General features: G+C 45.0%; 1 protein-coding gene across 2 annotated transcripts in view; it reads right to left on the minus strand.

Moving 5' to 3' along the window:
• KCNK5 (potassium two pore domain channel subfamily K member 5) overlaps positions 1–26,567 on the minus strand; it is a 63,517-nt gene that overhangs the window by 23,658 nt on the left and 13,292 nt on the right. Inside the window, exon 2 of one of the 2 annotated variants that reach the window (XM_084623971.1) lies at positions 9,571–9,618. The exons of the other annotated variant lie outside the window; for it this stretch is intronic. Within the exon in view, the coding sequence (XP_084480097.1) occupies positions 9,571–9,618 (48 nt within the window). The remainder of the gene's footprint in view (positions 1–9,570; positions 9,619–26,567) is intronic. 2 annotated transcript variants of the gene reach the window in all.

Below are 26,567 nucleotides of genomic sequence, written 5' to 3' on the forward strand. Positions count from 1 at the left end.
GGCCAGCTCCCACCCCAACTCCTTCTTGACAGAACTCTGACAGAGGGAAAGGAGGGTGGGTCATGGAATGGACATGACAACACATCTCAAAGAACAGCAGTTACAAAAGGTTAGTAATCGTTTTTTCTTCTTTGAGTGATTGCTCATGTCCGTTCCATTGTAGATGACTCCCAAGCAGTACCTGGAGTTTGGGCAGGAGTTCATGGACGTGTCAATTGCAACACAGCTCTGCCAAATTCAGCATCATCTCTGGCCTGCTGGATAATGGCGTAACGTGTGGTGAACATGTGTACTGAAGACCACATCGTGGCCCTGCAGACGTCCGGGATAGGGACATGCGCCAGGAAAATAGCTGAAAACACCTGAGCCCTGTTAGAGTGAGCCTTCACAATTGGTGGAGGCACAGCCTGCGCCAACTTGTTAAAAGTGCAGATGCAGGTGGTGATCCAGTCTGAAATCCTCGGAGGACACCGGAAGGCCCTTCTATCCTGTGAGCGACTGCAATAAAGAGCTGAGTCAATCTGCAGAAGGGCTTGGTGTGCTCCAAGTAGAAAGCCAGAACACGTCTGACATCTAGAGTGTGCAGGCGTCTCACCTCGTTGGTTGTGTGAGGCTTTAGACAGAACACTGGGAGGAAGATATCCTGGTTGACATGGAAGTGCGACACCACCTTTGGCAGGAAGGCCGTACGGGACCGCAGCTGAACCTTGTCCTTGTAAAACACCTTATACGGGGCGCCGAAGTGAGGGCTTTAATCTCGTAGACTCACCTCACCTCAGTAATGGCTACGAGGAATGCAACCTTCCACGACAGGTGGGAGAGGGAACAAGAAGCCATAGGTCCAAAAGGTGGAACCGTGAGCCTGGAGAGGACCAGGTTATGGTCCCACTGGGGAACCGGGCCCCGGATGGGCGGAAAGAGTCTTTTAAGGCCTTCCAGGACCCATGTGAGAATACAGATCTACCCTGGACGCAGGGATGGAAGGCAGATATGGTTGCCAGGTGCACCTTGATTGAGGAAAAGGTGAGGCCCTGGTGCTTCAAGTGAAGCAGGTAATCCAGGATGAACTGCAAGGATGTCTGGGTCAGGGAAATATTCCACTCTGACACCCAGCAAGAGAAAATGCTTCCACTTTGCCAGGTAAGTCACTCTGGAGGAGGGCTTTCTGCTGGACCTGACTAGTGCAGGCTTGTTCTTCTAGGTTCAGCCTCGCAGCATCCAAGGCATGAGGTGGAGAGAGGCGAGCTTCGGGTGCAATAGCTGACCATGATCCTGCAAGAGTAGGTCTGGGCAGCTAAGGAAGTGGCCATGGGTGCGCTATGGCCAGGTCCATGAGCGTACTGACCAATCCTGGTGCGATCATAATGACCCGCACCTTGTCCCTCTTGATCTTCAAGAGAACCTTGCTGATGAGCGGAGTTGGTGGGAAGGCGTACATCAGGTCTTCCAACCACAACAGGAGAAAGGCATCGGAAAGCGAGCCTCTGCCTAGACCTTGTAAAGAGCAGAACTGATGACAATTTCTGTTCTGTCTGGCGGCGAACAGGTCCACTCGGGGAGCTCCCCACTTCTGAAAGAGCATCCTGATGACCTCCAAATAAAGGGACCACTCATGGTGAGAGAAGAAGGACTTGCTAAGGTGTGTTCCGGATGCTGAGGAGGTGCGAGGCTACCAGGTGGATTGCATGCTGAATGCATAAGTCCCATAGATGGAAGGCTTCTTGACACAGAGCCAACGAACGAACTCCCCCCTGCCTGTTGACGCAGAACATGGAGGCTGTGTTATCTGTCAACACCTGCACTACCCAACCGGACAGTTGGGGAAGGAAGACTCTGCAAACCCAGCGGATGGCTCTGAGTTCTCTGACATTTATATGTAACACGAGCTCCTCCCATGACCGTAATCCCTGAGTCTGCAGTACACTGAAATGCACTCCCCACCCGAGGTCGAACGCATCTGAAATCAGGGAGACAATGGGTCGTGGGTTCACGAACAGCACACCTTCCATTACCAGAGTTGGATCGGATCTTCACTACAGGGAGATAGGGGAGATCCTGGATGGATTGCTGGACCTCTGCTAACAAGCCTGACGACTGCAACCAGGATGTCCGCCTCATTGAAATGGCTGAAGCCATAGACCGGGCCACAGAGTCCACCGCATCTGAGCTGCTTGGAGGGCTGCCTTACTGCTCTGCCCTCCTCCAGAATAGCCAGGAATTCCTTCTTGGGCTCCTCAGACAGCAACTCTGTGAACTTGGCCATGGATTGCCAGATGTTAAAATCATAGTGGCCAAATAGGACCTGATGGTTGGCCACAGAATAACTCTTTCTACCAAAAAGATCGAACCTCTTTGCCTCCTTATTCTTAGGGGTCAATCCTGGTTGGCCTCGTCTATCACGTTCATTGTCTGCTGACACCACCAGTGAGCTTAGGGCAGGGTGTGTGTGCGCAGGTATTCAACCCACTTAGTGGGGACATAACCTTAGAGATGGGTGGCAGGGTGGGTTTGCCAAAGGGCTTTGATCAGTGTCACAACTCCCTTGCGGACTGGTAATGCCACCTTCAAGAGGGCTGCTGCACTCAGCACATTGAACAGGGAGTCCAAGGACTCTGCCAGCTCCTCGGCTTCCAGCCTGAGATTCGATGCCACCCTCTTCAAAAGCTTCTGGTGGGCTTTTGCGTCATGCTGGGGGACCGTGCGAGAGGGCCTCACTATCGCCTCACTGGGTGAAGAGGAGGAGGAGGCAGGTATAGATGGGCCTGGTAACTCCACTGCCTCTGCCTGGGGAGCTTCAATTGGAGCTGGCTGTCCCTGGGGAGCTTTATCTGACTCTGCTTCGAGTCAGGGGGCAGGCGGGAGACTGTGGCTGACCATCTTTCTGATGCTCCTGAGACTGACCAATGCCCCTGCAAAGGTTGGGGAAATGCCCAGGTGTTCCACAGGTGCCAGGGTGTTGGCCATTGGCCTTGCGGCCATGCAGCCCCTGGGGGACCAGAAGGAAATGCCGATGCCCTCAGTGGGTGGCCTTGGCCCATGGGCAGTTCTTCCTCCTCACTTTCAGAGCCTAAGGAGGGGGAGGCTTGTCTGGGGGACCAGGACGGGACTGATGTCGCCTGTCTACCCCATTCCCATCGGCTTTCTCTGCGAACCTCTGCTGGGGAGCTGCAATGTCTCTCAGTGCCGCGATTCCGGTGATCGGTGGCTGCGTTCATCAGATTGGTGACGGTGCCCTGGAGATTGATGCCTCATGCTATGAGAGCGATGGCACTCCGTGAACCGGGAGCAAGAACGGAAGCTAGAGGATCAACATTTTGGAGACCGTCTATGCACCCATGGGGATCCGTACTGGCAAACCTGAGACAGGACTCCAGGGACTGGCAGACCAACCCTCCGGAATGGTGCCATAAGCCTGGAGACATATTTGGACGCTCCAGGTGCTGAGACTCTGGGGACACGCCTGCAAGGGTCTGCGCCAGGCAGCCGGCAATTGACACTGAAATCCCAGTGAACACTACTAGAGAGCGGGGAACAACACTGGGAACTCTGGAAGGTATGCTGACCCACATCTGAGGGGTGGTGGCGCTGTTCAGGTAAGAGTTGGCAGGGCACCCGCTGTGGCGGGGAGCAGTGCCGCACTGATGAATGTGGCTGGAAGGATCCCAAGGCGGGTTTTCCCATTGAACGAGGCACCTTATTAGTTGGTGTGGGCAGCACTGGAAGGAACAATATGTCCTTAGCAGCCTGAAAGTCCTCCGGCATGGATGGCACTGTCAGGTGCCGAGAGCCTCTGCCGCTTTCCGGGATAGTGGGCAGGTCTCGAAGGGGGCTTGACAGCTCAGTAGGTGCTGGAGCCCGGCCACCATCTGCAGAGAAAGAGCTGCCCCTTGGGGTCTTTGCCGTCCTCTGGCTCTCTCCTTCCCTTTGGGGGACGCAGGTGAATGCACTCTCCCAGCCTTTCTTTACTTTTCAGCTGGTACCGGGGATGGGGATCAGTGCCAGTCTGAAGTCAGTGCCGGCAGCATGCTCCGCACTGAGGCCGCAGTGCTCGGAGCGGAATCCAATCTAGTCGGCCCCGATGCTGGTATGAGGGCCGACTCCATAAGGAGCGCTTGGAGACGAATGTCCTGCTTCTTGTTCGTTCGTGGCCTGAAGCTCTTACAGATGCGACACTTGTCACTCACGTGGCTTTCCCCCAAGCACTTTAGATAGCTTTTATGGGGATTACGGACTGGCATAGGTATCTTGCAGCAGTCCCAAGGCTTTAAGCCCAGGGACTGTGGCATGCCCTGTCCCTAGGATAAGTCCCGTACGGGACTAACCAACTATTACTAACTCTAACACTAAGGGAACTATAGAAGTTTTTAACAACTATACACAAAAATTTTGCAATTAGACACAGTTGAGAGAAGTAAGCTTGCCGAGGCAAGGAGACGTTCCAGAACTGTCACTGGCGGTAAGAAGGAATTGATGGAGGAGGGGCTAGCAGTGCTCCTTACACCAGCACATATTTATGCCACTCCAGAGGGCGCCAGAGCCAGTCCCCTACGGATAACACTGAGGGAAAAGCTTCTGGCATCGGTGCATGTGGCGAGCACACACACCTGCAATGAATGGACATCAGCAATCACTCGAAGAAGAAGGAGTTTTTCTGTTGCTGTAGTAAATCCACCCCTCGAGAAACGGTAGCTAGGTCAATGGAAGAATTCTTCTTTCAGCTTAACAGTGTCTACACCAGGGCTTAGGTCAGTTTAACTGTCTCTCAAGGATGTGAATTTTTCCCACCCTTGAGCAACATAGCTAGGTCAACCTAACTTTTAGGCATAGACCAGGCCTCATGAAAGTTATACTGAACTAGCTGAAAGGTATGAATTTAAAGTACATTAAACCCCATGTACAGATGCTCTCATTCAGAAGTAAAGTGGCCTTAGATCCAACTATATACTAGAAGTGTTCTGCTGGTATAGCTTATTCCCATCCCCCGAGCAAAATAATCAATACCACCATAACTGCATCTATACTAGGGGCTTTTGCTAGCACAGTTCTGTCAGTCAGAGATCAAACTTCATTACACCCTGACCAAGATAGCTATGCTGGCAAAAGTTTGTATTGTACACCTGGCCTAAGGCTACTTTACTTATGAACGACAGCATCCACACAGGGGTTAAATGCACTTTAGATTCAGACTCTTAGTTAATTTGTCTTAAACTTCCCTGAATTTCCCTGGACAGACATACCCATAGTTTCTAACAGCATGTCTACACTATGAAATTAGATCGATTTTATAGAAGTCGATTTTTAGAATTCTGTTTTATACAGTCGATTGTGTATGTCCACACTAAGCGCATTAAGTCGGCGGAGTGCATCCTCACTACCATGCCTAGCACTGACTTTTGGAGTGTTGCACTGTAGGTAGCTATCCCACAGTTCCCGCAGTCTCCGCTGCCCATTGGAATTCTGGGTTAAGCTCCCAGTGCCTGATGGGGCAAAAACATTGTCGCAGATGGTTTTGGGTACATGTAGTCAGTCGCCCCTCCCTCCGTGAAAGCAACAGCAGATAATCGTTTCATGCCTTTTTTCCTGGGTTGCCCGTGCAGATGCCATACCATGGCAAGCATGGAGCCACTCAGCTCACCATCACCACTGCTGTTGTGGGCAAGTCTACTGTGTTATGTTTATGTTCTGTTATCAAGGGTAGTGACTCTGGGAAATGTGTGGGCCTTTTTAGATTTTAGGTGCATCATAGTCCTGTCCTTTGTCACTGGTGAAGAAGTCTTGCAGCCGTCCGTTCCAGTCAGGTCGGCGCTGTAACACCCCATAGCACTTCTGTGGTTGTCACATTTAACAGCTCCAGGGCTCTTGCTCTTTTGCCTTGACACCTTGCCGTACCAGGACCTCCAAGCACTCGACACAGAAGCACGTGCAGCAGCTGGCATTGCTACACAGCAGCAGCTCCTGGGTGCCTTTGTAGCAGACGGTGCAGTAGGACTGCTAGCCGTCCTCGTCCATGGTGTACGGCTCCACCGCTTCAACTCTGCTCTCCTGCGAGCTGGAGGCTTCTGCCTCAGGCTGCTCGCCCAGCTCACAGCACCGCGCGGTTGCACCTACCCCAGCCTACCCCTTGCTCCCATGGCTCATGAAGCCTAGACAGTAGTAAGGAGCAGCTCAACTATAGGCTGAGCAAGTGCAGAATGGTGGTAGAATGTGCCTTTGGACATTTAAAAGCTTACTGGCGCTGTTGGTCAGACCTCAGCGCAACCAACATTCCCATTGTTATTACTGCTGGCTGTGTGCTCCATAATATCTATGAAAGTAAGGGGGAGACGTTTATGGCGGGGTGGGAGGTTGAGGCAAATTGCTTGGCATCCGATTTTGAGCAGCCAGACACCAGGGTGATTAGAAGAGCACAGCAAGGCGCACTGTGCATCAGAGAGGCTTTGAAAACCAGTTTCATGACTGGCCAGGCTTCGGTGTGACAGTTGTGTGTGTTTCTCCTTGATGCAAACTCACCCCCTTTGTTGATTTTAATTCCCTGTCAGCCAACCACCCTCCCCCCTTCGAAATAAAGTAACTATTGTTTTGAAACCATGCATTCTTTCTTTATTAATTTAAAAAAGAAAAAGAGAGATAACGGAAAAGGTAGCCCGGGTGGGGTGGGGGAGGAGGGAAGGACAAGGCCACATTGCTTACTGTACCACACTAAAAATCAAACTGTTTGAATGACAACCTTCTGTTGCTTGGGCCATCCTCTGGAGTGGAGTGGCTGGGTGCCCAGAGCCTCCCCCCGACCACGTTCTTGGGCGTCTGGGTGAGGAGGCTATGGAATTTGGGGAGGAGGATAGGCGATTATACAGTGGATGCAGCGGGGGTCTGTGCTCTTGTTGGCTTTCTTGCAGCTCCAACAGATGCTCCCCCATTAGCCTCAGCATCGCCTCCTGCCTCTGCTCTTCGCGCTCACTTAATTCTTTCCTGGCCTCTGCCACTGAATGCCTCCATGCATTAAGCTGTGCCCTAACAGTGCAGGAGGACTGCATGAGCTCAGAAAGCATGTCATCCCAAGTGCGTTTTTTTCGCCTTCTAATCTGCGATAACTCAGGGACGGAGATGATGGGGGAGCGTAGAAACATTCTACGCTCTACGATTCTGAGGGGACTGCATGGTCACCTGTGCTGCTGAGTTCGCCGCACTGACCAAACAGGAAATGAAATTCAAAAGTTCCCGAGGCTTTTCCTGTGTACCTAGCTAGTGCATCGGAGTTCAAAGTGCTGTCCAGAGCGGTCACAATGGAGCACTCTGGGATAGCTCCCGGAGGCCAATACCGTCAATTTGCGTCCACATTACCCCATATTCGACCCAGCAAGGTCGATTTTAGTGCTACGCCCCTCGTAAGGGAGGAGTACAGAAGTCCATTTTAAGAGCCCTTTAGGTCCACGGAATGTGGTTGGTTGTGTGGACGCAGTCATTTTAAAATTGACCTAATGCAGCTAAATTCGACCTAACCCTGTAGTGTAGACCAGGGCTTAGTCTTGTCTACACAAGAAAGATATTCCACAATAAGGCACAGGGTGAATTTAAAGCAGAATAGTTATTTTGAAATAGCTCCATGTGTGGATACTTATTCCAGAATCACAGTGTCTTTTTCAGGTTTAGTTTAATTCATTTTCAAAGTGGATTAAACCAAATCAGAAAAGGGATGCAGTATGGCATAGTGGATAGAGCACTGACAGGACTTAGAATACCTGGGCTCTATTCCTAGCTATGCCACTGACCTGCTGGGTGACCTGGCGCAAGTCAGTTCCCTTTTCTGTGCCTCAGTTTCCCCATCTGTAAAAAGGGGAGACTACTGACCTCCTGTGTAAAGTGTTTTGATATTTACTGAGCTAGGTATCATCATGATTCTGGAATAAGAATATCCAGAAAGAGTTATTTTGGAACATCTATTATTCCAGAATAACTCCATGTTTAGACAAGCCCTGAGTGGTTGATTCTTAATGTGTCATCAGAGGCGACTTGAAGAACTAGTTTGTATTTGACTTTAAGACATTATTTCAGCAGCACCATGCATGCACACAGACACTGCTTTATACATAAACTTCCTGCCTTGGAGAGCTTACAATCAAAGTTAGGCACAGGATAGCAAGGGAAAGTGCACGAGGTACGGAAGAGATGAGCAATATAATCTTGGGAATTTCCAGTGTGCCCATTCTCTGCATACTTTTAAAAATTATGTAGTCTAAATACAAAAGAGCAAAGTATACCCCATCCATATCAGACAGTTATGTGCTAATTCCCTTAATAGTTCATGTTACCAGATGCTCCTTAAAATATGTACTTGGATACAATGCATTCTAAGGTATCTATATCTCTTCAGAGGGACAGTGTCCTTCAGTGCCGCTGTAAAGTAGTCTAAACTATTTGTTCAACCAGCATTAGGTAGCATCTCCAATAAAAATACTCTGGCACCACCAGTTCTGATTGATGCTGGTATTGTTCCCAGAGTGTGTGTGGGGGCGGGGGTGGGGGTGGGGGGAACAGGGGACGGTGAACAGAAGTTTCAGGGAATTCTGTGACATTTCCAACTATCACATGGAAAATTACAGCTGAACAAGAAGCATTAATGCAGTGAATCTGGCTGAGGACAGGATTCTTCCTGAGACATAAATGCCCTCTCTCTTTTTTGTTTTAATTTTTGTCCCTTGGCAGAGAGAACAAGGGCTGAGAATTTTAAAGGAAATGGAAAATATCTTGGGAAATAATGATCATTGACCTGACAAGAAAACACTCTCCTGTGGGACATTATCTTATTACAAATAAACAGGCAGAGAGTAAGCGAATCTCCCCTCACTTAACCCTCCCAACCCCCCTTTTCATTAAACTTCAAACACTGCAGAAGTCACAAATTGAGAAACAGGAGTCCCAGGAGGGGATTTTAACTGCACTTACGCCACAGACGTATTACTAAGTGATGGATGTTACACACACACGCACGCGCGCACAACAGTATTTGCCAATGGAAATGTGCCTGTCCAGGTAGATTAACATACAGAAAGACAAAAACAGACCCACTGGGAATCCAATTGACTTGGCTTAATTCTGTCCTTTCATAGAAGGAAGAAGGCTCAGGCAAGATGAGACTTACAAAGTAGACAAATGGGTACAACTTTTCTCTTGCTGGTCAGAGACAGAATCAAAGTAGAGAAGGAGATGTCAAAAACTATGAGAGTTTTGCCATCAACTTCAATGGGAAAAAATAATGTCCTTAATTTGTAGTGTACTGTTTTAAGATAAGCCACTGCAGTCCTTCTGTAAGCATAGAGGTAATGACAGAAGCAGACAGCAGGCATGTTGGATTTACCTTTCCGCAGCCCCCTCAGCCCATGCCACTTCCCACAGCCCCCATTGGCCTGGAGCGGCAAACTGCGGCCAGTAGGAGGCGCTATCGGCCAAACCTGCAGATGCGGCAGGTAAAGAAACCGGCTGGGCTCGCCAGGGAGCTTACCCTGGCGGGCCGCGGGCCAAAGTTTGCCGATCCCTGGCATAGAGCATACATGGAACATCCAACAATCATACCTTTCCACCAGCAGGTTTCAACGATATGCAGGAATTCTCCCTCAAGGGCTGCCAAAATATTACAAAGGTGTGTCAGAACAAAGGAAGGCCAAAGAGTGAAAATCACCTGGGCACCTCACAGTGGAGATAACGCAGCTAATAAAAAACAAACGAATACAGCATGCAGTAGAAACGTGCTCATTTGCATTTCTGTCTGGGAGACTCTTACAAGATGCTAACTCTTTGGGCAAATTTAAAAAAAAAGCAAGGAGCATGAATCACAAGATATATTTTCTTCCCTTGACATGTGCTTCAGTGGTGTTCCAAAACTGATACATGATGTTTTATGAAGTCTTGATAGTACAGTATAAACCTCTGCTATTAAAAAATAGAACCAAACTGCAGATTTCTTTTTGCGATAATCTGCACGATTCTTTACTTGTACAAAGTGCTGCATTATCAAAAGTTTGGACACATCTGATACAAAATACAAAGCTGTCCTCAGATTAAGGAAAGTGTGCATGCAAATATTTTAACTTGTTAATGAAGATAGGATCAAAATCAAGGTGTATAGTGCAACTATAAAAAAAGGAATAAAAATAAAAAAAAACAAAAATCAAGATATCCCCAAGCTACACATTAAACAAGAGCAGGGTGTTGTCTACATAGTTGTTGTGGCAAGAAAGACACCAATTTCATTACTTCCACTTTAAGAGATTCATTTATAAACACACTATATTTTGAGTTTATAAGGAACAGTTCAAGAGATGTTTAGTCAACATGTAAATGCTTAAAAAATATCCCCACTTTGTAAACAATAAACCTGAGTTGTACTCTGCCGAGTTCCAGCTTGGATTTCTGCCTATGGATTTTAGTATTCCTTCTTCAGATTCACTTGAAATTTGCAGCAATTATAGAGCCAGCCTTTCTTGCCACACAGCCCCTACACCCCTTCTCGCCACATAGCCCCAAAAAGAGATTTAACTTTCACAACAGTGAATTCCAGAATGATTTTTTATAATCTTCCTCATAAGGATGCTCAGCATTAGAACCAGGGTTAGTTTTTGTCCCCTCTCTCCCTTTTAAAAGGGAAGTAGAGACCAGACCACTGCTCTTAGGCCATATCTACACTACTAGGACTATGCGGGCTTAGCTATGGTGCTGTTGCAATGCCGGCATAAACCCGCAGACACAGCCTACACTGACGAAACGCCATTTCCCCAGCCAATGATAGCTAGATCAATTAAAGGATTCTTCTATTGACTTAGCTGCATGTTCACCAGGGGGTTAGATTGGCACAGCTAGGTCATTCAGGGTCATGGATTTTTCACACTCCTGTACAATGTAATTTAAAAGTGTAGACCAGGCCTTAGTCTCTTACTTTTGCTTTCTAAAAGCACGAGTTAGCATTTTTGTTTCTTGTTTAATGTACTAATAAACAAGACATGTGAAAAACCATTATCATATGGGATGACCATAAAAAAAAAAATGAGGTGGGACTGTATTTGGGTTCCTAGATAAGAAATAGCAATTGTTCTTTCAGTGCATGATTCTGTTGCCTCTTAGAAAGTTGCCACTTTCATCATTTTTTCAGTTTTACTTCACATTATGTAACTACTGTGTCCCTGCTGGAAGGTACAGCAGGACTGAAAGAGGTACCTTTATAGCTAGAAAACAGTTTCAAAGCTGTTGTAAGGCAAGTCTTTAATAGGGTCAAACTAACCAATTTTTTAATAAGACAAGACCAAGGATCACATTCTCTACTCTATCAAAAGAGACAGGATGGTAAGAGAAGGCAGGAAATTTTGCATGTTTCAGCCCAGCCAGGTGTCCTCACACTGTAAACTATCTGGGGCTGAGACCACTGTTCTTGTAAAGCACGATGGGGTCCTGATCCAAGACTAGGGTTCCTAAGTGCTACGGTAATACAAATAATACATAATAATGCCAGCCCCACGGAACAGGCAAAAGATTCAGCCTCCTAAAGCAGAAGACAGCCTGCAGGGTCTCCAGTGCCTCAGCACAACCTCCTCTGCTGCCCACCTTTCCCTGTAGTATTATAGCTCCTTAAGAAGTCATGCTATTGTTGGTCTCAAAATCTATGCAGTAGCAGCCATGAAAGGGATATAATGATTAATACTTCTTGGAACAACAGAGAAGTAAATTCTACCTCTAAAAATACAACAGTAAAGTTTAGAGTATTTGCCATAAAGATGAAGTGTGAACGTGACAGTAAAAATCATGTAAGTACTTAGGAAGCCAGAGAACACTGCCAGGAGAAAGAAAAATGAAATGTAAAGGGGAGGTTAAAACTTGGAGCTCTACTTTCATTCTGCATTCAGCACAAATAACTGGATACGTTACTATCCTCTCTGGGCAAGAATTCTGATATGTTTGTGCATTTATCTCTTGGAGGCATGTCAATATTTTCACAGAAAGTACTGTTTAAGATCTGCTTGTGTATGAAGAATACCAGACAGTTTAGTTTTCCTATAAAGCCATAATTCATAGGACAGACAAAAAAAAAGTGAGAGGTATTAATGGGATGAGAGCAAAGAGGTGATTTCCTCTTGTACTTTTCTGCAGAGTTAAACAATAACTTGCTGAATTATGAGTTTTAGTTGGATGGAACTGTTCTGTCATTGCAGTAGTGAAAACTGGAACTTACCACCCCCGGCACTCACAAATCCCCTGTGTAGATCTATATATCAGCCAGTCAAATGCTACTTCACTTAATACAGAATTTCCCTCATTTGCTTGTGAAGTACTTTAAAAGGGCTGTACCCTCTATATAAGCCATTAGCATCTTGGTCAGATGACACAGACTACACAGTTTAAGGGCTGACATCGACTATTAAAAACAGACACACTCACTCTCACCTAAAGATGTACGCAAGAAGGCTAGGCTTTTTTACTTGGGCCTGGTCAACACCGAAAAGCTAGTTTGACCTATGTTGCTGAGGATGTGAAAATTTACATCCCCAAGAGCTGTAGTTAGGTTGACCTGTAGATGCAGCTAAAGTGGATGGAAGAATTCTTCTGTTGACCTTACTGTAGCAATGGAAAAAACCCTTCCATTGCTGTAGGAAGAGTCTACACTACGGTGCTACAGTGGCACAGCAGCAGTGCTGTATCTGTGCCATGATAGCGTCTGCAGTGTAAACAAGCCCTAGATCAGAACTCAGTTTCAGAAATTAATGCTCTGAGTTGCTATTTAGTGCCTCACAATCACTCTGTTTTTGTGATTAAGAAGCAGAGGAGACTAAGGCTGCATCTACACAAGAAAGGGTTTTCTGGTAAACTTATACTGGCAAATCCTCTTAGCGTAGATGCAGCTTATGCGGGCAAGAGTGCAGTTTTGCCAGTATATAGTTTCCTGAACAAAATAAGCTAGACCAGCAAAAGAGAGTCAGAGTCTTTTTGCTGGGCTAGTGGTCAGCTAAGGGTGTGATTTTTCATAGTTAAACTTAGGTGTTGACCAGACCTAGTTTTCATTAACAGAGTTGGCTGACCCATGACAGCAGGAGACATGAATACAGAACCCTAACAGGGCTTTTCATTCTCTTCTGTACAGAGTGCTCCAGACTCCTTTTCCTTAGTCAGCACGTGGGACCTTTACTTAGGCCAACTCTATACTAGGTGTGCTTTGTCATTTCATTATACCGATATAGTACCAGCACAATGCTTTTAGTGAGGACGCTACTTATATCAGAAAAATTTCATTTTTGCCAGCATAGCTTATCTAGTTCACCTGAATGAAATAGCAAAACTATGCTTTTGCCAATATAGGTTAGTAGAACTGTCTACACTAGTGATTTTTGCCAGTACAGATATGTCAGTCACAAATCTCATCTCGTCGTATCCCTGACTGACACAGCTGTTCCACAAAAGGTTGCAGTGTAGACTTACCTTAGTCATGATCAGGACAAGAAAAGATGAAGCATAATTGTGTGTATCAATACCTCTTAAGGCATGTAACTCAGGAAAATTAAGCTGAATTAACTGTATGTGTAAATTTAAAGGTTTCAGAGTAGCAGCTGAGTTAGTCTGTATCTGCAAAAAGAACGAGGAGTCCTTGTGGCACCTTAGAGACTGACAAATTTATTTGCGCATAAGCTTTCGTGCATCCGACGAAGTGGGCTGTAGCACACACTAAAGGTGTGATTTTAAATTGATTTTGGTTAAACAGGTGCAAACCAGTATGGAGAGTTATTTCAGTTTAAGAGTGGCTTATTTCAATTTGTCTTAAGTCTATTAAAAATCAGTTTAAACTAAACTAATAAATGCCTCGTTTAAACCAAAACTAAATTGATCTAAAAAAAAAAAAAAAAGCAGCACACCTTCCGTTCAAGCAGCACACCTTTCTAAAGCAGACAAGGACTCATTAGCTCTTCTTGACTAGCACCCCAGTGTTAATTTCACTGTACCACTTTACCCATTTGCAAAATGCAGCTACACAAGTGTCAGTAGGAAAGGAAGTAAAATTGAAGAATAAGCTTCCCCTTGTAATTTCAATTGGATACAATTAAGCAAAATGAGAAAAAGTTTCAGATGAACCAAGCTGTCTGGCAACTTAACCTACAGAATTCTAAAGACCCCTTAGGTCACTGAATGTGTTGTGGTATAAGCTACTTAACACATTGATGTTTCTATCAGTCAACCTCTCACTTTACTATGGTAACTAATATATTATACATAGATCATACCTTAGTGAAGGCTACTAGAGGTTATTTGAAAGAGAAAGATGATTTAACTTTCATGTGAAAGATCTAACACAGCTAAAAGTAAAAAGGTTAAAGATTTTACTTGGCTCAAGTTAGTTTTGAAGGTTAGCAAAATTTAGCCGTTATTGTCAAGGTCTTGCTTCGGTAGGAAGAAAGCTGGAAGATACTGTCCAGATATTTTAATCAAATAAGGATTGATTAACATTAGTCGTCCCACTTTAAAACTACCAAGATATGGCACAGTTAGGAAGTTAACAGACAACAACTTACATTAAGAATTTGCTCAGTTTACAAATCCAAATATGATGTTTTCCTAATGCGTGGCAACCTGAAACCTATAGCAGGATGAGCCAGAACATTATCAAGGATTTGAAAGTCAAGCCAGTGCTGTTGGTTTTTGTTTGTCTGTGGATGGGGGACTGATATCTCCAGTAACTGTGTCTGGAGAACAAAAATATTGGCCTAACAACTGGGGAAGAATAAAATCCTGCTCTTCTTCAACAGCTGCATGGGTGCCACAAGGCTAACAGGAGTAAGATGAGCAGATATGACTCAAACACACACAGAGTGCACAGGTGCTGAGTAAGGTGATGGCATTTTTTACTGGGTGACTTTTTGGACTACAAAACAGAGGCAGATATTGCATTGTAGGCTATACAGGTGTCCCGATGCAGTACCTTTACTAACTTTTAACTAGTTAACTACAATGGAAATACTTCTGCTGAAAACCCAAGCAAAAGTCTTAAACACATTAGTTTCTCTTCTGCTCTGGAACATTTCAATAAATAAGAGAGGGAAGCAGGGCAAGTTTCCAATGTCAGCAATGACAGGATGCATTTTAAGAGCAGCGAGGTGATAGTTTTATTTTAACAGGAGTAGTGGGAAAGTAATTCCACAGAAAAACTATGGCTACATCTATACTACAAACACTAGAGCTGCACAGCTGCATTGACGGAAGGGGTTTTTCTGTCGCTGTCGTTAATCCACCCCTCTGAGAGGTGGTAGCTAGATCAACAGAAGAATTTTTCTGGCGACCAAGCCATATGCTCAAGTCAGCTTAACTACATCTCTCAGGGGTGTACATTTTTCACACCCCTAGGCAACATAGATGGGTCAACTCAAGTTTTCGGTGTAGACAAGGCTAACTTTTCTTTGAGACTTCAGTTACTATGCATCCAGTTTAATGAATGTCCTGACCATCACACCGTGATGACCCCAGTTTTCCCAATTGTTAGGACAAAACATTGTCCAATATCCACCACAGTCCCATCTGTTGTGTCATGATTCCCTCCAACACAAGTTCCGCACTCAGCTCTGGACACTTTCAGAATGAAAGAGGTATTGTGTATCTTGGATGAATGTCTGTGAACAAGTAAAAAAAACACAAAAAAACCCACACAAAATGTATACTCTTCTGCTGCTCTCTTACTATGTCCAGCACAATTGTGTTATTAACAGTGTGCTCTGTGGTGTTCAGTACACAGGAATAAAGACATTCCCTGCCCCCAAAGAGCATCCAATCTAAAAGCCAGATGCACACACACGAAGAAAGGATGCACAGGAAAATAAATTTGTTTTTCTAAGCAGTTTCTTGTCAGTTTTGCATCACATTCAGTCCTTGGGCAAGAACCCATTGTAAACAAGTTGTCACATTTAACTGGGATATATCCTGTGGAAAATATCTTGAATAAATAAATAAAAAGCCATTTTGTTTGACTGTGACAGCTTTAGCAAACTTACTTTCACAGCTTGAGTTCAGCTTTAAAGTTTGGCCTATAATTGTTTTTACTGATTTATTAACAGTTCTCAGTGGTTAACTTGATTATATCTTCATGTTGAGCCTTAGAAATACAAAGTTCTCACATACCGGTTTTAACATGCACTCCTACCGTCAAAGACAAGACTAGATTTGTTCGGGTTTCAGCATGGCAGTATCATGCAAGATATTTCAAAGTTGTGCCATCATGCAAAGCTGCATCGTTATGTCCCCAGATGTGGTGATGATATCAACACATTTCACAATAAGGGCAATTTTCTAATGTACATTAAGTGAGACAGTCAGCTTCCAGACTGAAAAAAAAAAAAAAATCTGAGGGGGACGGGAGATAGGGAATCCCTAAGGGACAGGGGGAGATCATGACCCTTCCTTGCCTGAATCAAGAGCTTAGAGCACAGGTGGCCAAACTTGCTGGCCCTCAGAGCAGGAATATGACAATCTTCAGAAGTTCAAGAAATGGGGTGCAGATGCTGGAGCTCAGGGCTTCAGCCCCACAGTAGGCAGCTGTCAGGGCTCAGGGCTTCAGCCATGTGGGGAGGGGGGTAACTCGGGGCTTCAGCTCTGCAGGAGGCACATGCCGGGGCTCGGGGCTTCAGCCCTGCTCCTGCTGAAGCCCCGAGCCCCAGCAGGCACACCCCGCAGGGCTGAAGCCCTGAGACTCCACTCCCTGCTGGACAGAAGAACTCCCTATCCCCACCAAAGGGCAGAAGCCCCAAGCTTCCCCCCGTCCAGTCTGGTAGGTGGAGAATAGGAGAGGGAGCATGGGGGGCTCTGTGAGCTGCAATTTTAACTGTAAAAGAGCTGCAAGTGGCTCACGAGCCACGGTTTGGCCCCCCCTTAGAGTGTACAGTAGTCAAAATCCCAGCTTCAGTTCATTCAAGCCACATAAGGCAAACGATACACAAACAGGGAGAACGTGTCTCTCACTATGGTTTTGCAGTGAATGAGAACCATCTCACTCTGGCCTAGCATACCCTTCTGCTATTCCTTGGCAGAATTGCATAGGTATATTAGGAGCTCTAAATATTCTTGAAAGACAAATATTTAAAATCCATTGGCTCTTTGTTGGAAGCTTTCTGAACATCAAGAATGCAAGCCACTATCCCCCTACGACTCTAGAATTCTTGGGCCCTGATTCCAGTCTCTCTGACACTGGTGTAGCTTAATGGAATTACATCAGAGAGCATGTGACCAGATCCACTCCTTTAGTGCTTGTTTTATTAAAGAATCCACAGCTTGTGGCATAATTGTGTGGGTAGGAACGAGGAAGTCTCAGTGGCATCTTTCACATCTATACTTGCAAATATTCCTCAGCAGGAGGTTAAACATCACACCCCTCCCCCTCCCACCTCAGAAATAAGCTAATTTCTATAGTTGCTTTTTGTGCTTGAAATTGGTTTGGTTGAGGATATCATTTTGCTCCAATTTCTCTTTAAGAGCAGAAACACACTACAGCAGGTCGGTGTTTTCCATGCTACATGGCCCAAGCTGACTGTTCTATGTACAGTCGGAACAACTTAAGAACTTCACAAGTGTTTTAAAAAAATATCAGAGAACATTACCAAAGGCATGGAGGTGGAGTCCTTGGCTGCTAGAAGGAGCTGAGATGAACTTGCTCATCATGCTACTCAGGTCGTAAAAGGAAGTCATGCTGCACCTCTCTATAATGAAAGCTCCAATTTAATTTTTAATCTCACTGAGAAGCTGGGACATATGTGTCAAGCTTATTTTGATCTATATCCTCCCAACACTACAAAAGAAAGAACTATATTTAGTTCCTTGAAAAAAAGGAGGTAATAATTAAGTGAAGATAAATTTGTTCTAGTTTCCTCATTTCCGCTGTGGACTTGTGAAGTACACAGTACCTCAAGGCTTCACAAAGCTTTTCACACTACGGACCTCATCTTAAACAATAAACTGCCTCATGAACACTTCCTTTCCCAATTGCTATCTCACAGACCACCTCCACAACCCTTCACAATTGCATAAGATCCCCGTAGAAACTAGAGGAATTTGTTAGTTTTATACATGAGGTAAATATAATTTTTAAATAACCCTCCATCTACAATTCCTGATCTCTCCTCTCAAGAGGAGTCAGCAGGTACATACAAAAAAGTAAGAAATCCAAGGAGCTAACTGGAAATTAACCCACGAACATTTTAAATAAATTTCCATATGTCTCATATAACATCACAAATAGTCAAACCATTTGCAAAGAAGTACTAGGTGTCAAGAACATTTGAGATTACACTCAAATCAGCAGTCTAAACCCACACAAATTCACAGGTCTAAGATTTCACTAATGACTCCACTTCAGCTAGTGGATTTTACAATGCAAGTAAAGTAAACCGTGGGGCAGTAATCAGTTAATTTCAAGAGCACCACTTAGCATAGAACAGTTTCAGTTTATTTGGAACAAGTCCAAAATGTCACATGAGAGTTATTGCCTGTTGAACTGTGTGCACTTCTCCACCAACAAGATAGTTTCTATGTATTTGCAGCATATTCTTACATATCCAACAGATTGCTATTGGAAGCAAAAGGCAATACTGATATTTAGGAGCAAGGAGCACAGAAAAAACCCCTGGAGGATATGGAAAGCTGAGCCACACTTGAATCTTCTAAATGAAGAAATGATCAACTAGCTAGCACAATTACTGTGAAGTTCCAGGCTTCCGTTTACTATCCTTTCTCTCCTTCCTGTGCTCCTGTAACAAGACTCAGCAAGTGTCTCTATTTACTCCTCCTTACATGCCACAGGATAAAGGAAGTCATTGCTCAATTAAATTTCCCTCTTTGCTATGCAGAAACATCTTTAGCTTAAGAGCTGCTCATCATCAGGGCACTTTGAAGGTCATCAGAACCCTAGAAAAATTATAAATCAGATGAACTACACACCCCTCCTCTCAAAGGACACACAAGTTCAGTAAAAAGAAAAGGAGTACTTGTGGCACCTTAGAGACTAACAAATTTATTTGAGCATAAGCTGCGATGAAGTGAGCTGTAGCTCACGAAAGCTCATGCTCAAATAAATTGGTTAGTCTCTAAGGTGCCACAAGAACTCCTTTTCTTTTTGCGGATACAGACTAACACGGCTGCTACTCTGAAACACGTTCCGCAGTAAGTTTCTTTCTAGCATCTAGTCTGAAAGTGCATTACAAAAACATTCTTCAGCCGGAAAAGAGAAAGCAGCTGTTGTGATATCTGTCCAACTGACCAGCTGGCCATATCACTGCAAAGCTGAGTATGCATTCTTAAGTGTGTGCCAATAAAGCCAGGATGCTCCAAAAATATAATCTAAATCTTACATTTAACAGAAGTCAAACTAAGAAGTGTATCTTTTACTTTATCTTACTTTACTGAGTAAGATGTAAGGTCTAGGACCTTCCAAACAGATACTGTAGAGCAAAGTTATCACAAATGGACCAAATATACAACACACAGGTAATGGGTGTAGTATATTTATTATTTATATTATTGTAGTACCTATGACTCTCAGTAATAGACCAGGACCCACATTGTGGTAAGCACTGTTCAAACACAGAACAAAAGACCCAATGGTCTTCTCTTACAATCATGCCTTGAAAATCTAAACCTGCTTTACAATTTACCTACAAAGGGATAGAGTGAACTTGATTGTGGCATTTTTTGCTGCTTTAAGGTGAAGATAGGCAGTCAAGAAGGCTCCCACATTACAAAATAATTTAAAAGCAAAACCCACACAGAGTTAGACTCTGTCCTGTGGCCAAAGAAGTGTCGCTATCAATCATGTTCACCTATCTTAAAAGACCTTTCCAATTATATTATGTCTGCACTAAGAAAAAAAGCTGCATTTTTAAAATATGATAGTTTAACATCTTTTAGGGCAAGCAGTAGTTGTGTTAGAACTCTCAACCTTCAAAACTTGTCCGTTTGCCACACAAGCCATCAGAAGGGGACAAAATGACAGAAGCATGCAAATGCAACTCCACATTTGACAAATTATAATTGCTTCACCATTAAACCTGTTTTTAACAATGGATAAAAAACCAACCAGATTTGCATTCAGTTACAGATGTGTTTTTGTGTGTGGAGGCAGGAGTTGCTGGGGAAAGGTTCCTGGCTAGGCTGCTGCATAAGGGGGTTCATGGAGAGAGAAGTCAGACCTGTCGAGTTAGTTTAGGCTTGACTCTACCTCTCTGAATGGCTCCTTTGCTGCCTCTGTCCCCAATGCCCTCCTGAGGTGGGATTCACAAGGGGGACTTGGGTGCTGCAATGTTCAGCCAAGCTTTTAGGTGCCCAGGCACTTAGTGAAATTCACAGGCCCGAGTTAGGTGCCCAGCCTCCCTATACAATGCTTGGGGAGAATTAGGCACTTAGAAAACACATTCACAAAAGCCAGCATGCTGAATGGGGAGGTGCCTAAACTAGCCAATAGGAAATACTAAGAAGTGGGGAGTGGCCTAAGCCCTGCCCCTCAAAGGGAGTTAAGCACCTAACTCTGGGCTGGAGGGAGGCCCTTCCATCTACTCAGGATTCATAGCTGTCAACCCTCTTCTGGAGTCTGAGTCAGGGCAACCCTTTCTCAAAGATGCAGAGAGAAGCCTCTGAGGCCCATGGCAGATTCACACCCTGGCTTGACACAGTAAGATGAGCCTTGAATTGGCAGTATTGGGACCCTGAGCTGGCTACAACTTGTAACTTATCACAAAATGTTGTACATTTGAGAACTCTGTTCTAGTTTTCTCCCTCTCCCATCTTACCTCACTGGGGTGTCAGGAGGCTACATTAACTACTAGTTAGTGTAGTAGTTTGCACAGGCGCCAGCTTCCTCCAGGCCCAGGGGGTGCTCAAACTCCCGTTCCGCACAGGCCTGACTCCCAAGCAACCTCTTCCCCAAGCACTCACCCCTGTTCCACCCCAGGCCACGACCCTACCCTCTCCCCGGAGCGTGCCCCATCCCGACTCCTCCTGCTCCCCCCACCCTCCAGGGCCTCCTGCACACTGTGGAACAGCTGATCGTGGCAGGTGGTAGGCACTGGCAGGGAGAGGGAGGAGTTGATTGGCAGGGCTGCTGGCAGGCGGGAGGCACCGGGGGGGAGCAGGAGGAGCTGGCTGCTGGTGGGTGCTAAGCAACCACGGAGGTATCACTTATGGTAGTTTGTAAACTATAGAGACTGTCAGATGAAAGCTGCCTTGGGAATCCAAAGTAGCATTAAACAACAGATAAATACGTAGAGCCTTGTTGTGACAGACAGCCAAGATTCATATTTCTAAGATAGCAGAGGAAGTTTCCCTTGATGGAGCCAACTCAGACATATCCATTATCTAATTTTATTAGAGTATTGCACCTGCTGCGACTTCAAAAACAAGCTGGTTTATATACACATCACGCAGACACACAAGTCTGAAAGGCTTGGATTTTATTTCTGAGCAGCTGGAAACTGGTTACACATACTCGTGGGAGGGTACATTCATAAAACACGAACAGAATCCCTTCAGTGTTTGCCGGTTTCTGCAAACATGCCCAGCTCTTACCTCTCTTCTAAGAAGGCAACACGATCCTCAGAGCAGGGGTTCTCAACCTTCTTCTTTCTGAGGCTCCCCGCAACATGCTACAAAAACTCCACAGTCCACCTATGCCACAACATCTGGTTTTCTGCATATAAAAGCCAGGACCAGCATTAGGGGGTAGCAAGCAGGGCAATTGCCTGGTGCCCCCAACCACAGGGGGCCCCAGGCAATTATCTTAGGGAAAAGGAAGAAACACCCAAAACTTAGTTGCTCAGGCTTCAGTGTCAGTGAGGGCCCCATACAGTGGGGCTTCATCTTTCTGCCTGGACCCCAGCGAGTCTAATGCTGGCCCTGTTTGGCAGATGTCCTGAAACCAGCTCAGCCCTTCCTCCCCAGTGGGCCCTGGAGCCCTGGTTGAGAACCACTGCCCCAGAGCACAAGTTACTGTAACACCAACCCCACAACAAGGGCTAAGTCCAAGTGAATATAGAGAAAACTCTACAGACCTGCATGGTGATGGAACAGGAGCTTTTGAAATATCTCATGGTGTGATAGATTCAGCCTCTTCTGAAAGACTATGGTCCACAATTTGTTTATATTGCTTCCATGCCCCTTCCCTCTTTATGCTGTTTTCTTAGGGAAAAGGAAGAAACACCCAAGGTCTTTGAACTAGCAACAGCTTTCAGAAGCTAATGGACAATCAATTGCTCCTTGGGTCACAGGAACTCAGGGTGGATAAAAATCAATGATTTAAAAAAAAATAAATTAAAAAAAATCAGATTTTGATAAAATGCTTTTTAAGGAAAAAACCTATCTAAATATAGTTTTAATTAAGATACATTACAGCTCAAAGACATCATGGAATAGGGATTATAAATTCTATAGTATGAGACAATACATTCATGTAATGTTTAAGAAAAGTTTTGTAAATGAGTTCCAATAGTTCAATTTGATTTAAATCAAATTCACCCTGCAGGAACTTATGCACCCGACTGTGAGAGTCAAATAGGGACAGATGTGAAAACAGAGTTGCTCGGGCAGAGTGCTAAGGAATGGCTTATCCTGCTGTTAACACAGATTTTTAAAATTTTATTTAAATACATCATTTATGCAAATATATCCAGGGTTACAGTTATGCCACATTGTAAGAAAATACTGCCAAAATGTATGGAGCACAACTCTTCAGAACACAACTCTTCGGAAACTGCAATATATATCCCAACTACTGGTTAATCAAAGAGGAATAGGAGCACTTCATACCAATACCAAGCTAACCCACCAGGGTTCTGCCATGTCCTTGCTTAACAAACCTGAACCTGAGGTAGAATGGAGACTACAGAAGACCAAATTCTGCCCTCAGACCACCAACTTCAGTGAATTTAAGGGCAGAATTTCTCCCAGGGTATTTAAATAGCTCTGTGATAAATGCTCACCATTCTCCTTATTTCTGCTACCTGGCAGATCAAACCAATGAAACTGAAGTGAAGTTCGCACATGCAGGTTTATAGGGATGCGAATAGATAAAGGCACTTGCATCCAGATTCAGCAAATCATATGCTTAAGTCCTGTAGAAGGTCAGTAGAATTTAAGCATGTATTCAAGTGGTTTTATGAATTGGAGCCTTTTTGCTTAAAATGATGAGAACTACTTTTTTAAAAAAAAAATTAGTCAATAATCAAGGTCTTAAGCCAAGGTAGCTGGGAAAAAAATTCAGATATAGTTAGTCATATGTAGGACATGTGCCAAAAAAGTTAGTAGCGAGATACTAAAAGATAGGTAATGAGCATTCAAGAATTTCCCATTTTGCATTTGACAAAATTACATTTTGAAATTCCAGTTTCTTTTTGATGAACATAAAATCCCCTATAAATGTTATTATTACATTAAAAAAACCAAACCACTGCCACCCAAATCAATTCCCCGTATATATACTCCACTTAATAATCAAAATTAACAGTCTTAGAACATGATCTACATCCTTTAGAAACCAAGTCACCTGGATTTTCAGTTGGGTTAGTATTTTTAAAGGAAATTTACTGCACAAGGAGATCCCTCTAAGACAGTAGTTCTCAACCAGGGACACACCTACCCCTGGGGGTAGACAGAGGTCTTTCATGGGGTACATCAACTCATCTAGATATCTGCCTAGTTTTATAACAGGCTACATAAAAAGCACCAGGAAAGTCAGTACAAACTAAAATTTCATACAGACGAGGACTTATTTATACTGCTCTACATACTAGTGCTGACCGTATTTCCCAAAGTAAAAACAGGACACTGCGTGGGGCTGGCCTGAGCTGCCAGGTGGCGATGCTTGCCTGATCCCCATACTTGCCAGGGGCTGGCCTGAGTCCCCCCCCCCCCCCGCAAGGTGTTGGCCTGAGCCACCTGGAGTCTCTGCTCGTACTGTGCTGGCCATGTCTGGGGCTGACTGCCCAAGGCCCACGCCGCGCAGGGCTAACAGCCTGAGGCCCGGTGCGTCTTGTCTGTGCTCACCATGCCCCTGAATGTTCCTCCATGCCCTCATAGGGGGGCACACCCCACTTTTTTGGCAAAAATGGGTATTTGTCCTATTTGCTCTTGTCAACTGATGATCATTTTTGCCAAAAAGGTGGGGATGTCCAGGACAGGGCTTAAAATGGGGACTGCCGTGGATAAAATGGGATGTGTGGTCACCCTAATGTAAGTACAATATTTATATTCCAATTGGTTAATTTTATAATTATATGGTAAAAATGAGAAAGTAAGCATTTTTTCAGTGCTGTGACACTTTTGTATTTTTTGTCTGATTTTGTAAGCAAATAGTTTTTAAGCGAGATGAAACTTGGGGGAACGTAAGACAAATCAGACTCCTGAAAGGGGTACAGTAGTCTGGAAAGGTTGAGAGCCACTACTAAGAAACTACTATATCTGTAACTACTAGCCCCCCAGGAAGGCTACCACATGGTTCAGTAAAAGGAGGGCCAGCCTTACAGAAAATGGCACCCTGGACAAACTTGTATTTTGGCTCCCTTTCTTTATGGTGTATCTGTACTTAAACACACAGTCACATACCTTGAGTTTACTGGAGAAGCTTTTAAGTTACGGTAGGGACAGTGTGCACCTACAACTGAGACCAGTGCAAAAGGCACTGGCGCTGCCTGGCACTAGCAGGCAGAATGCCAAGCTGGTGACAGTGTGACGTGATGGGAGGATGGGGGGGTGGCAGCTCTGCGAGCCACTAACTGAAGCTCAGCACAGCACGTGCCCAGCACAGGATCTGCTTCCCTGAACTACCATGAACCAACCCCCAGGGAGCCCCGCTGCCTCTGCTCCTCAGTGCCACTCAACTTCAGGCACTGCTGTGTGCTCCCAGGAGCACTCGCCACTAGCCCAGGTGCACTCCAGCCACCCCTGCTCCACGGGCATTTCGGGGCGGGTGAGCAGCTACCCTGGCTAGAGACTGCGCCAGGCAGCCCAGTGTGAGTGCAGGAGACACTGGGAAGAAGTAGCTCTCCCTCTAGTGCTCTCCTGGCCCCCGGAGTCCAGTGCATGGCACAGCCACAGGTGCAAGGCTAGCCCTGGCTCCAGCCTGCCCTGCAGGGCACTTCCCTGGGCCCACCGGGGCTCCCCTAGCTCGTCCCTTGTCAGGGGCAAGTTGCAACAATCTCCCCACCGCAACTTCGGCTTCCTCCCGCACCTGGAAGCTGGCCCGACCCACCCGCTCGCTCTGCTGAGCCGGGACATCGCACGGGGCAGGGGTTACCTACCCGGGTGCCGGCACCCTTTTGACCTCTGCACCCCACCCTTCCCAACAATGGTCTCCTAGGCAGTCACTCATGTCACCCACCCGTAAGGTCAGACCTGAGTAAAAGCATTTTTAAAGACAGCACTATGTTAAGAACTCCGTGAGAGGGCTACAAATGCAGTACTTTGTTTAAAGAGTGACTAAATATGAACTTTCAGCCATGTGTCCCAACTATGTCTATTTTGTTTGGTTTGGGGCTTGTTGCTATTAAAAAAAACCCAACAAATGTTTTAGTTATTTTCTAAAGAGACTGCACAGTTGCTTGACTGCTAATGTCAGTTGCAACGTAGTTTGTTTCTGGTTGTCTCTCTATTTTGTTAGTATGTTTGTTCTAAGGATTTAACAGCATTGTGGGAAAATAAATCTAATTGAAAACAAACTGAACTCTTATTTATGGTGAAAGTAACATTTTGTTCCAAAAAGGAGATCAGTGAAAAATGGAATGCAATCCTGAATTTTTACAAGATACAGAAGCAAGGGGGGTGATGCAATAGCCGTATGGTGGCATGATGTTATGTATTATTTCCTAAAATAACCAGGGGGAGACTACGTTAGCTGCACCTAAGGCTGAGTCTGTGCTAAGAAAACTGACTGTGGCAATAGGGGAGGCTGTAGCACTGATAGGGTTCAGGCATTTTTCCACCTTGCCATTTAACCCTACTCCAAATAGGATTAGACAATAAAGCAACTAAAAAACAAACAATAATAAAAAAATCCCACAAGACACCTAACCCTTCACCACCCTCCACCTACCCATTCTGAAATTATCTAAACTACAGAGTATTGCAGTGCTGTCTTCTACTGGTGAATTGTGGGTCTCAATTTTCCTAGTATAGATATTGCCTATTAAGCAGTGTAATCTAGTAGTTAGAGCAGACTAGGATTGACAGTTTTAGTTGGATGTATTCTTGGAGGTTTCATCACATGACAATCTTTAATTAAAGATTAATCTTTAATTCCTGGAGACTCCAGGGCAATCCTGGAGGGTTGGCAATCCCAAAGAAGATAGGAGTCCTAGGTTCCATTCCCACCTCTGCAATTGGTTGCTGAGCAACCTCAAACAAGTCAATTAAGGCCCAAGTTCCTCAGTCCCCTATTTCTAAAATATGTAAAACAATATTTACCTTTCAGGGATAAGACTTAATTTGTGCTTTAAAACTTCCTGGGCTCGAGATATTAACAATGATTATATTTTCCCTGAAGAATTTTGTATTAGCAATCTCTTGTCCCATTCCTG

Source organism: Lepidochelys olivacea, assembly GCF_965140295.1.
Source record: "Lepidochelys olivacea isolate rLepOli2 genome assembly, chromosome: 3".
Lineage (NCBI taxonomy): Eukaryota > Metazoa > Chordata > Testudines > Cheloniidae > Lepidochelys > Lepidochelys olivacea.